Source organism: Mya arenaria, chromosome 8 (assembly GCF_026914265.1).
Source record: "Mya arenaria isolate MELC-2E11 chromosome 8, ASM2691426v1".
Taxonomy (NCBI): domain Eukaryota; kingdom Metazoa; phylum Mollusca; class Bivalvia; order Myida; family Myidae; genus Mya; species Mya arenaria.
Window position 1 is genome coordinate 6,116,687 of NC_069129.1, and position 13,881 is coordinate 6,130,567.

The window sequence follows — 13,881 nt, forward strand, 5'->3', positions numbered from 1 at the left end:
ACATATATGCTGCGATAGAAAACAGTTTAATATTCGGATTTGTACCGAGCATGCATGGGGAAATCATCAATACTACACGATATCCCGTTTGATTGGCTGCAAGTTAAAATTTCATCGAAAGTTAAGAAATATACTATATTCCATCTGTATTTATTAGTTGACAAAACAATGACATTTAGTTCTTTTGTGGGTGACATTGTTTTATCCAATCATGGTAATTTAAATTTCATGGGCTTCTGCATTAATATTATTTTCCACCTTGCCGGTTTTGCGTATATTGTAACCTAAGGGCGACGTCTTGTATAGTTAAAATGTTCGTGGTGAATAGAAAGCATATTGCCCCGACTGGTTATATATAGACCATTGACGATTACTGTACGCTGGGAATATGACTATAAGCTATTGTGCCGAGACGGCAATACGAAAAACAGCAATGCGTGTATGATTATGGAAGACCCTTCATAATTGCTATTGTCTTTTACAAATCGCGATTGCATAGCAAATCAAATTGAATCGCAAAATAGTACTGTATACCAACAGCTAATTGGGTGAACACCGTTAATTCTTTGGATTTGTGAAAGTTAGTCGAAATGTTTATTGACTTCTTGTATTTACTATGTATGCAATAATGACTGTTGACCAATTAAATTGCTTGAATGTGCACACTAACCAAAAATTAAACCAAGTTGAATCGCCACGACATTGACAAAGTCTTACTCGTTGTTTTCGTCATTACTTAAAGTTTTTTCCTAACATACTTGTTCTTTAAAAATGCCTCCACGGTTGTATGTTTAATAAACGATAACTATTTCTTCCAACTGCTCGTAGTATTGACCTCAAAACTGTTGGTTCAACAAACCACACTTTGCTTATTCAAAACACGTGCAAACCGGGAGAAAATAGGGAAACTTTCAACCTTCAGCAACAAATAATTTTTGTACGCGAATTCCTGATAAAACATTGTCGTCTTCCGTAAAAGGTCGCAAGATCTGATTAGTTCCGACACTTATACATCATTCATGCGAATAAAAATATAACACACAACTGTTTTGCATTGCTTAACTCGTGTAAGATTGAACACCATTCATTTATATAAAGTGGGCAAATCACCTGTACATTAGCTTCCTTTAGAGAGGTAGACTGGGGGTCCTCGCTATTTATAGGGGCGTATAAGTGGCATTTTCGTGTCTTACTTTTGGTGCGTTAGTGTCTTACGCTTCCCTTAGAGCAGAGCACCCCTACGCTGTCTTTGCTTTTAGCGCAAAAGATGTTCTCGATACCCTTTAAGTGGTGTTTAGTGGCCTTCTTTACAGATACATTGGCGCTTTATTTGCCTTAGCTTCCCATACTGTGACCCGTTAGTGGCTGTAAATTCCCTGGAGGTGTGCGTTATCGGCACTTCATTCCCTTACCTTCGCTCCCCTTATTTTGGTTCAATACCAGCCTTAACTGTCCATACAATGATGCTTATTTTCTTTACACTTATGGCTTCCGATTCCCTGCCTATGCGTTCATGTGTCCTTTCATTTCCTTACAGGGGATAATTTTAATATCACAATCACTTCCCTTACAATGGTGTATATATGGCCTACACCTCTTTAACAGTGGCGCTCATGGTTTTTGCTTCCCTTACAGTGGCGCGTGAGTGGCCTTCATTCCCTGACAGTGGTGTCTAAGTGGTATTCGCTTCCCTGGCTCTGGCGCGTAAGTGGACTTCATATCCCTGACAGTGGTGTCTAAGTGGTGTTCGCTTCCCTTGCTCTATCGCGTTATTGGCCTTCATATCCCTGACAGTGGTGTCTAAGTGGTGTTCGCTTCCCTGGCTCTGGCGCGTTAGTGGCCTTCATATCCTTGACAGTGGTGTCTAAGTGGTGTTCGCTTCCCTGGCTCTAGCGCGTCATTGGCCTTCATATCCCTGACAGTGGTGTCTAAGTGGTGTTCGCTTCCCTGGCCCTGGCGCGTAAGTGGACTTCATATCCCTGAGAGTGGTGTCTAAGTGGTGTTCGCTTCCCTGGCTCTGGCGCGTTAGTGGCCTTCATATCCCTGACAGTGGTGTCTAAGTGATGTTCGCTTCCCTGGCCCTGGCGCGTTAGTAGCCTTCATATCCCTGACAGTGGTGTCTATGTGGTGTTCGCTTCCTTGCTCTAGCGCGTTATTGGCCTTCATATCCCTGACAGTGGTGTCTAAGTGATGTTCGCGTCCCTGGCTCTAGTGCGCTAGTGGCCTTCATATCCCTGACAGTGATGTCTAAGTGGTGTTCGCTTCCCTGGCTCTGGCGCGTAAGTGGCCTTCATATCCCTGACAGTGATGTCTAAGTGGTGTTCGCTTCCCTGGCTCTGGCGCGTTAGTGGCCTTCATATCCCTGACAGTGGTGTCTAAGTGGCGTTAGCTTCCCTGGCTCTAGTGCGCTAGTGACCTTCATATCCCTGACAGTGGTGTCTAAGTGGTGTTCGCTTCCCTGGCTCTAGTGCGCTAGTGGCCTTCATATCCCTGACAGTGATGTCTAAGTGGTGTTCGCTTCCCTGGCTCTGGCGCGTAAGTGGCCTTCATATCCCTGACAGTGGTGTCTAAGTGGTGTTCGCTTCCCTGGCTCTAGCGCGTTAGTGGCTTTCCCTTTCCTGACACTGGCGCGTTAGTGGTCTTTACTTCACTGACATTGGTGCGTAGGGTACCTTCACTTCCCTGCCATTGACGCGTCTGTGGCCTCCACTTCCCTGACACTGGCGCGTTAGTGGTCTTTACCTCACTGATATAGGTGCGTAAGGTGTCTTCACTTCCCTGCCATTGACGCGTTTGTGGCCTTCACTTCCCTGACCTTGTCGCGTAAGGTGCCTTCACTTCCCTTTCAGTGGCGCTTAAGTGTTCTAAACTTTCCTGACATTGATCGGTAAATGACCTTCACTTCCCTGACATAGACGCGTTAGTAGCCTTCACTTCTCAAACAGTGGCGTGTTAGTGGCCTTCACTTCCCTTGCCGTGGCGCATGAGTGGCCGTTGTCTCCTTGACAGTGATGCAATAGTGGCCTTCAATATCCCTACATTAACGCGGCAGTGGTCTTCACTTCCTTTTGAGTGACGCGTGAGTTGCCCTCGCTTCCCTTACAGCGGCCCGTTAATAACTTTCGCTTCCCTGACAGTGGCTCGTTTTTGGCATTCACTACCAACACTGTTATGCTTAAGAGGTCTTTTTCTCCCTTGCCATTTGCACGTTAGTCGCTCTTTTTTCATGACAGTGATTCGTTTATGTCCTTCGATTTACTGACATTAAATCATATATGGCCTTCGCTTCACTGACTGTAGTGCTAAGTGACCTTCGCTTCGTTACAGTGGAGCACTACTGACCCACGCTTTCTTGACAGTGGAGCACAAATGACCCTCGCTTCCCTTTCAGTGTTGCTAAGTGACCTTCGCAACCCTTACAGTGAATAACTACTGTCCTTCACTTCCTGACAGTGTTGCTAAGTGAACTCGCTTCCCTAACAGTGGAGAACTACTGACCTTCATTACCTGTTAGTGGTGCTAAGTGACCTTTGCTTCCGTTACATTTTAGTACTACTGACCCTCGCTTTCCTGCCAGTGTTGCTATGTGACCTTCACTTCCTTTACAGTACATCACTACTGACCATCGCTTCCCTGACAGTGTTGCTAAGTGACCTTCATTTCCAGACAGTGTTTTAAGTGACCTTCGCTTCCGTTACAGTGGAACACTATTGACCCTCGCTAACCTGAAAGTGGTGCTATGTGACCTTCACTTCCGTTACAGTGGAACACTACTGACCATCACTTCCCTGACAGTGTTGCTAAGTGACCTTCACTCTCATTACAGTTGAACACTACTGACCCTCGCTTCCCTTACAGTGGTGCTAAGTGACCTTCACTTCCTTTACAGTGGGGCACTACTGACCATCGCTTCCCTTACAGTGTTGCTAAGTGGCCTTCGCTTCCGTTACAGTTGAACACTTCTGACCCTCGCTTCCTTTACAGTGCAGAACTACTGACCTTCATTTCCCGACAGTGGTGCTAAGTGACATTCGCTATCGTAACAGTGGAGAACTACTGATCATCGCTTCTCTGACATTAGTGATTCAGTTACAGTGAAACACTACTGACCCTCACTTCCCTGATAGTTTTGCTATGTGACCTTCGCTTCTCTTAAAGTGGAGCAATACTGAACTTCGCTTCCCTGACAGTGTTGCTAAGTGATCTTCACTTCCCTTACACTAGGGCACTACTGACCCCCGGTTCTCTCGCAGTGGTGCGTTAGTGTCATTCGCTTTCCTGCAAGTGACTTTTTAGCTTTTATTTATTCTCCAGCAATGGTGAATTGGTAACATTCACTTGCCTCAACATGGCTATAACATCTAAACTGAACCATGTTCTTGAATAATTTATTGTATATAATTATGAATGCGCAAATGTTCTATAGGGCTTGGAGACAGGACTTAAATTCATACCATTATTTTTCAGGTAGTTGAAATCAGACAGCATTCACTGTACCGTTTATATTTTACATTATTGTTTTCAAAATTGATGAACTGAATATCAAACATGCAAAACAAAGTATCTGTTGAATAAATGATAGCGAATTGCGTGCGTGAAAAGCAGTAGACAAGAATTTGATTAAAACACAAAATAAAATGCAGAATCTACTAATTAGTATTTCAAAAGCAAGTAATGCATTAATAATAGTATCTTTATACTTCATCAATAAATAACAATGATCACTTTACAATAAAAAAACATAACGTTGCATTGGCGCACATTTTGTTCAAACGTTGCTTTAAAATCAACAGTCTCTCACGAGTAAACCACAGTTGCATGTTCACAGAATGACTCGGACTCGGATACTTTTTAGGCTTATCATTCTTATCTGCGGAATTCCGTCGAATGAATCCGCGACAGGGGAATCTGTGGACGACTGGACACAGTGTCCGCCACCTAGCAGCCGTTTCAAGGTTTTAATAGACGTATCAATCAAGCAATGCAAGGCAGAGTGCAAGACACGTCCGGCATGTGCAGCCCTCGGATACTTGCGCCGTCCGCGTGTGTGTGAACTGTACGACAAGCCCGCGGACGGAGGCGGGCCTGGGAGTAGTACCAGCACCTCACATTGTATTTTTGTCAACAGGGAAAATATAAAGGTAGGTGAAACTCTGAATCACATTCTTTCTTTATTGGCCACACCGACAACATATTGGTGATGATGATGATGATGATGATGATGATGATGATGATGATGATGATGATGATGATGATGATGATGATGATGATGATGATGATGATGATGATGAACATTACTCTTAACTGAAGTAAATACAAAATTCAAATACATTAGGAGAATATGAAAAACTGTTGTAAGGTGTAAGTGATGATGAAAAATATACATGTTATCAACCAGGACGGCGACTCGTGCAACTGCCCCACCTGGAGCGTCTGTGACATGAAGTCGAAGACCTGCACGATTAAAGGTCAGTTTTACATATGCACGTGTAGTTTGACAAACAGCGAAGCAAATTTCATCACCAAAACTAAACTAAAAAGAAAGTTACAATAAAAGGAAGATTCGCAGTTTTGCCACTAGAGTCTAAATTCAGACTAAAGATTGTGCGAAATCATAGCGCCGGCTTTTAATTGTTAATAGAAACAATAAAAAGCCTTCGTTTTTCCTGAAGTGTATATGTGATAACATGACCCTTAAGTAATGCAAAAAAAATATTCATATCAGAATGTAAACCACTGAGGAACGTAATACACGGAAAGATCCTCGGGAACCGATATGACGTCGGCGCGAGACTGCGCGTGATATGTGACGCGGGATACCATGAGGATAAGGATATAACGACACTGACATGTGAAGATAGTGGCAATTGGTCGCACGTGCCATCATGCGTACCGAAGTTTAAAACACCAGCGGTAGTCAACTCGACGCATCCAGCACAAGGATTCGGTAACTTATTTGCGTGCAATCGTTTGTTAAAAGGTGTTTTAGATCAATTCGATATTTTTACTGCTTCGAAGTTTTAGCTGATTCTTTGTCTTAGTCGAGATCAAACGTTTAGACAAACTTTCATGTGTATGTTGTGATGGGAGGGGGTTGGGTTGCGGCGGTGTACACAAAAAGGGAGTCTGCGTATACGTACACGGACTATAACTCTTTTAAGCAATGACAAAAAACACAAACACAGCTCGATATATCGATGATTATATGTAGGTTAATATAACTCGACCTATTGTGCATGTATACTACTCTATGTATTTTATGTGTGTTTCACGCAAATTCAACAGTCAGATATTGTCGTTTTCAATTACAAGCTGAACGTTCAGCTGAGGGACGAGTAATGTTGAAATTTTGAATATCGAGCTGAACGTTGACCGAATGACGGAACAGCCGGTATTAATGTGTTTGTTAAAGTATATACTACTCAAAATTGAGAATTGTTTATTTGTAATGTATTTATTAATTTAAATATGCACAACAAATACATCCAACAGCAAAACGATCACACCAATGACCATTACAGCCACTGGTAAGATCAATTCAACTACAAACATCCAAACCACTACCGCGAGTTCAACCACTCAAGCTTCAACCACTCCAACTACTGCCACCAGTACGATAACTCCAACTACTGGCACCAGTACGATAACTCCAACTACTGTCACCAGTACGATACCTCCAACTAAAGTCACCAGTACGATAACTCCAACTAATGTCACCAGTACGATAACTCCAACTACTGCCACCAGTACGTTAAATTCTCTAACTACTGCCACCAGCACGATAACTCCAACCACAATAACTCCAAATACTGTCACCAGTACGATAACTCCAACTACTGCCACCAGTACGATAACTCCAAATACTGTCACCAGTACGATAACTCCAACTACTGCCACCAGTACGATAACTCCAACTACTGTCACCAGTACGATAACTCCAACTACTGCCTCCAGTACGATAACTCCAACTACTGGCACCAGTACGATAACTCAAACTACTGGCACCAGTACGATAACTCCAACTACTGTCACCACTACGATAACTCCAACTACAAAAACTCCAACTACTGCCACCAGTCCGCTAACTCCAACTACTGCCACCAGTACGACAACTCCAACTACGATAACTACAACTACTGCCACCAGTACGATAACTTCAACTACTGCCACCAGTACGATAACTCCAACTACTGCCACCAGTACGACAACTCCAACTTAAATAACTACAATTACTGCCACCAGTACGATAACTCCAACTACTGTCACCAGTACGATAACTCCAACTACGATAACTCCAACTACTGTCACCAGTACGATAACTCCAACTACGATAACTCCAACTACTGTCACCAGTACGATAACTCCAACTACTGCCACCAGTACGATAACTCCAACTACTGTCACCAGTAGGATAACTCCAACTACTGTCACCAGTACGATAACTCCAACTACTGCCACCAGTACGATAACTCCAACTACTGCCACCAGTACGACAACTCCAACTACGAAAACTCAACTACTGCCACCAGTACGATAACTCCAACTACGAAAACTCAACTACTGTCACCAGTACGATAGCTCCAACTACAGCCACCAGTACGATAACTCCAACTACTGTCACCAGTACGATAACTCTAACTGCGATAACTCCAACTACTGCCACCACTACGATACCTCCAACTACAGCCACCAGTACGATAACTCCAACTACTGTCACCAGTACGATAACTCTAACTGCGATAACTCCAACTACTGTCACCAGTACGATAACTCCAACTACTGCCACCAGTACGATAACTCCAACTACTGCCACCAGTACGACAACTCCAACTACGAAAACTCAACTACTGCCACCAGTACGATAACTCCAACTACGATAACTCCAACTACTGTCACCAGTACGATAGCTCCAACTACAGCCACCAGTACGATAGCTCCAACTACTGTCACCAGTAGGATAACTCCAACTACTGTCACCAGTACGATAACTCTAACTGCGATAACTCCAACTACTGCCACCACTACGATACCTCCAACTACAGCCACCAGTACGATAACTCCAACTACTGCCACCAGTACGACAACTCTAACTACGATAACTCCAACTACGATAACTCCAACAACTGCCACCAGTACGACAACTCTAACTACGATAACTCCAACTACGATAACTGCAACTACTGCCATCAGTACGATAACTACAACTTCTGCCACCAATACGAAAACACCAACAACGACAACTCCAACTTTTGTCACCAGTAGGATAACTCCAACTACTGTCACCAGTACGATAACTCTAACTGCGATAACTCCAACTACTGTCACCAGTACGATAACTCCAACTACTGCCACCAGAACGACAAGTCCAAGTACTGCCACCAGTACGAAAACTCCAACTACGACATCTCCAACTTTTGCCACCAGTACGAAATTTCCAACTTTTGCCACCAGTACGACAACTCCAACTACTGGCACCAGTACGAAAATTCCAACTATTGCCACCAGTAGGACAACTTCAACTACTGCCACCAGTACGAAAATTCCAATTACTGCCTCCAGTACGAAAACCCGAACTACTGCCATGAGTACGCTAACTCCAACTATTGCCCCAATTACGACAAATCCAACAACTGTCACCAGTACGACAACTCCAATTACTGGCACCAGTACGATAGCTCCAACTACTGCCACCAGTACCATAACCCCAACTACTGCCACCAGGTCGATAACTCCAACTACTGGCACCAGAAAGATAACTCCAATTACTGTCACCAGTACGATAACTCCAACTACTGCCACCAGTACGATAACTCCAACTACTGCCATCAGTACGATAACTACAACTTCTGCCACCAATACGAAAACACCAACAACGACAACTCCAACTTTTGTCACCAGTACGAAAAGTCCAACTACTGCCACCAATACGAAAACTCCAACTCAAACTACTGCCATCAGTACGAAAACTCCACCTACGAAAACTCCAACTACTGCCACCAGAACGAAAAATCTCACTACAGCCACCAGTACAAAAACTCCAAATCTTGCCACAAGAACGAACACTCCAACAACGACAACTTCAACTACTGCCACCAGTACGAAACCTCCAACTATTGCCACCAGTACAGAAACTCCAACTACTGCCACAAGTACGAAAACTCAAACTACGACAACTTCAAATACTGCCACCAGTACGAAATCTCCAACTTCTGCCACCAGTACTACAAATTCAACTACTTCCACCAGTACATTAACTCCAGCTACTGCCACCAGTACGACAACTCCAACTCCTCCCACCAGTACGACAACTCCAACTACTGCCACCAGTACGATAACTCCAACTACGACAACTCCAAATACTGCCACCAGTACGATAACTCCAACTACGACAACTCCAACTACTGCCACCAGTACGAAAACCCCAACTACGACAACTCCAACTACTGCCACCAGTACGATAACTCCAACAACGACAACTCCAACTACTGCCACCAGTACGATAACTCCAACTACGACAACTCCAACTACTGCCACCAGTACGATAACTCCAACTACGACAACTCCAACTACTGCCACCAGTACGAAAACCCCAATACGACAACTCCAACTACTGCCACCAGTACGATTACTCCAACTACGACAACTCCAACTACTGCCACCAGTACGAAAACCCCAACTACGACAACTCCAACTACTGCCACCAGTACGATAACTCCAACTACGACAACTCCAAATACTGCCACCAGTACGATAACTCCAACTACGACAACTCCAACTACTGCCACCAGTACGATAACTCCAACTACGACAACTCCAAGTACTGCCACCAGTACGAAAACCCCAACTACGACAACTCCAACTACTGCCACCAGTACGATAACTCCAACTACGACAACTCCAACTACTGCCACCAGTATGAAAACCCCAACTACGACAACTCCAAGTACTGCCACCAGTACGATAACTCCAACTACGACAACTCCAACTACTGCCACCAGTACGAAAACCCCAACTACGACAACTCCAACTACTGCCACCAGTACGATAACTCCAACTACGACAACTCCAACTCCTCCCACCAGTACGACAACTCCAACTACTGCGTCCAGTGCGAAAACCCCAACTACGACAACTCCAACTACTGCCACCAGTACGATAACTCCAACTACGACAACTCCAAATACTGCCACCAGTACGAAATCTCCAATTACGACAACTCCAAGTACGGCCACCAGTACGAAAACTCCATCTACGACAACTCCAACTACTGCCACCAGAACGAAAACTCTAACAACTGCCACCAGTACGAACACTCCAACTACTTCCACCAGTACAAAACCTCCAACTACGACAACTCCAACTAGCGCAACCAGTACGATAACTCCAACTACGACAACTCCAATAACTGTCACCAGTACAAAAACTCCAACTATTGTCACCAGTACGAAAACTCCAACAATTGCCACCAGTACGACAACTTCAACTTCTGCCACCAGTACGAAAACTCCAAATACGACAACTCCAATAACTGTCACCAGTACAAAAACTCCAACTATTGTCACCAGTACGAAAACTCCAACAATTGCCACCAGTACGACAACTTCAACTTCTGCCACCAGTACGAAAACTCCAACTACGAAAACTCCAACTACTGTCACCAGTACGAAAACTCTTACTACTGCCACCAGTACGACAACTCCATCTTCTGCCACCAGTACGACAACTCCAACTACTGCCACCAGTACGACAACTCCAACTTCAAAAACTCCAACTTCGACAACTCTTACTACTGTCAGCAGTACGAAAACTCAAACTTCAAAAACTCCAACTACTGCCACCAGTACGACAACTCTAACTACTGCCACCAGTACGACAACTCTAACTACTGCCAGCAGTACAAAAACTCCAACTACGACAACTCCAACTACGAAAACTCCAACTACGACAACTCCAACTACGAAAACTCCAACTACGACAACTCCAACTACTGCCACCAGTACGAAAATTCCAACTACGAAAATTCCAACTACTGCCACCAGTACGATAACTCCAACTACGAAAACTCCAACTACGACAACTCCAACTACTGCGTCCAGTACGAAAACTCCAACTACGAAAACTCCAACTACTGCCACCAGTACGAAAATTCCAACTACGAAAATTCCAACTACTGTCACCACTACGACAACTCCAACTACGAAAACTCCAACTACGACAACTCCAACTACTGCCACCAGTACGAAAATTCCAACTACGACAACTCCAACTACTGCCACCAGTACGAAAATTCCAACTACTGCGTCCACTACGAAAACTCAAACTACAACAACTCCAACTACGACAACTCCAACTACTGCGTCCAGTACGAAAACTCCAACTACGAAAACTCCAACTACTGCCACCAGTACGAAAATTCCAACTACGACAACTCCAACTACTGCCACCATTACGAAAATTCCAACTACGAAAACTCCAACTACTGCCACCAGTACGAAAATTCCAACTACGAAAATTCCAACTACTGCGTCCAGTACGAAAACTCAAACTACGACAACTCCAACTACGACAACTCCAACTACTGCGTCCAGTACGAAAATTCCAACTACGAAAACTCCAACTACTGCCACCAGTACGAAAATTCCAACTACGACAACTCCAACTACTGCCACCAGTACGAAAATTCCAACTACGAAAATTCCAACTACTGCGTCCAGTACGAAAACTCAAACTACGACAACTCCAACTACGACAACTCCAACTACTGCCACCAGTACGAAAATTCCAACTACGACAACTCCAACTACTGCCACCAGTACGAAAACTCCAACTACGAAAACTCCAACTACTGCCACCAGTACGAAAATTCCAACTACGACAACTCCAACTACTGCCACCAGTACGAAAATTCCAACTACGAAAATTCCAACTACTGCCACCAGTACGAAAATTCCAACTACTGCGTCCACTACGAAAATTCCAACTACGAAAACTCCAACTACGACAACTCCAACTACTGCGTCCAGTACAAAAACTCCAATTTCGAAACCTCCAACTACTGCCACCAGTACGACAACTCTAACTACTGCCAGCAGTACAAAAACTCCAACTACGACAACTCCAACTACTGTCACCAGTACGACAACTCTAACTTCGACAACTCCAACTACGAAAACTCCAACTACTGTCACCAGTACGACAACTCCAACTACGACAACTCCAACTAAGAAAACTCCAACTACGACAACTCCAACTACTGCCACCAGTACGAAAATTCCAACTACTGCGTCCAGTACGAAAACTCAAACTACGACAACTCCAACTACTGCCACCAGTACGACACCTCAAACTACTGCCAGCAGTACAAAAACTCCAACTACGATAACCCAAACTACTGCCACCAGTACGAAAATTCCAACTACGAAAATTCCAACTACTGCCACCAGTACGTAAATTCCAACTACTGCGTCCAGTACGAAAACTCAAACTACGACAACTCCAACTACTGCCACCAGTACGACACCTCAAACTACTGCCAGCAGTACAAAAACTCCAACTACGATAACCCAAACTACTGCCACCAGTACGAAAATTCCAACTTTTGCCACCAGTACGACAACTCCAACTACTGCCACCAGTATGAAAATTCGAACTACTGCCACCAGTACGACAACTCCAACAACTACAATCACAAACACTCCAGCCACCACCACTGGTAAGATATCTCCTACTTGAAACGTACAATGTGAGAATCCACATTTAAGCAACTTAACACACTGATAACACTCCTGCAAACAAGATTTTAAGGGGTATATTCGAGACAAACTGAAGGTCGGGTGGTCTAGAGCCACATGTGTATGGAGCGAATAACTTCCTCAGTATAAGGCGTTTTTTTTCTGAAACATACTGCATATGATAACTTTGAGGTGCACTAATAAATTGCAATAGCCTCGTCCAATTTGTTAAATAAGTATTTGCCTTTTAAGTGCATGTTTATTTACCACTGAGTTTGTTGAGTCAACTTCTTTTATACAATTAATTTTTGCCATTTCAAGACCGGAATTTTATACAATCATGAAACCATTGCATGTATGTTGTTATTATTTATGTTCTGTGCCTGTTGTTTCAGGTGAAAGACGATTGGGGGAGTCTTGTCGTCGGTGGTCTTCTTACCACACCGACACTTGTGAAGATAGCAAATCCATTTGTTCGAATCGTGTATGCGCATGCCGAAGGCGTTACTATGATGATAACGGTCCTGCCCTGGGAGGAAAATGCTTACGAAGTAAAGTTCGCCTGCAGGTTTACAAAATAGAAAGCATATATAAGGAGATTTTAAGCTTTAATTTGTGAAGATACAAATGGAGCCCAAGAAGAGTTTATAGGTACTGCCAATATTATGAAAACTGTATTTAAGGATGCTTGGATAAAATTGACATAGGTTATAATCAGTACAATTGACCAAAGACATGTTTAATTATAAAATGTTTATTACGATATCTTGTGATATAGCAAAATGACCGTAGAAATGTATTCTAATCTATTTATTACTTGCGTAAAATATACATTTCTCTGTACAAAATCATGGTTATTTAAGTTAACTGGCAAACTCATTAATATCGGACTTTAATTCTGCCTTTAACATATACAGTCGAACCCCGTTGGCTTGAACTCACATGGACCGGCGAAAATACCTCGACCCTCGGAAAATTCGAGCCAAGCGTGAGTGCTTACCTTTAAAATAAAGAAATCGATCCTTTACACCAGGTTCGAGCCAACGAGGAATTCAAGCCAAGCAATTTCGAGCCAACGGTGTTCGACTGTACTACAAATACAAATAATGAAATCGATGCACAACAACTTATTTAAAACTATAAGCTTTGG

At 43.5% G+C, this 13,881-nt stretch overlaps 1 protein-coding gene across 1 annotated transcript; it reads left to right on the top strand.

Annotated features, from left to right (window-relative positions):
• The first annotated feature begins 6,376 nt into the window (after positions 1 to 6,376).
• Positions 6,377 to 12,450, top strand: LOC128243063 (mucin-2-like). Its single transcript, XM_052960559.1, is given in 5 exon segments — positions 6,377 to 6,391; positions 6,721 to 7,406; positions 7,591 to 9,581; positions 9,584 to 10,365; positions 10,729 to 12,450. Coding segments are annotated over 5 exon segments (5,196 nt in total).
• Positions 12,451 to 13,881: the final 1,431 nt, after the last annotated feature.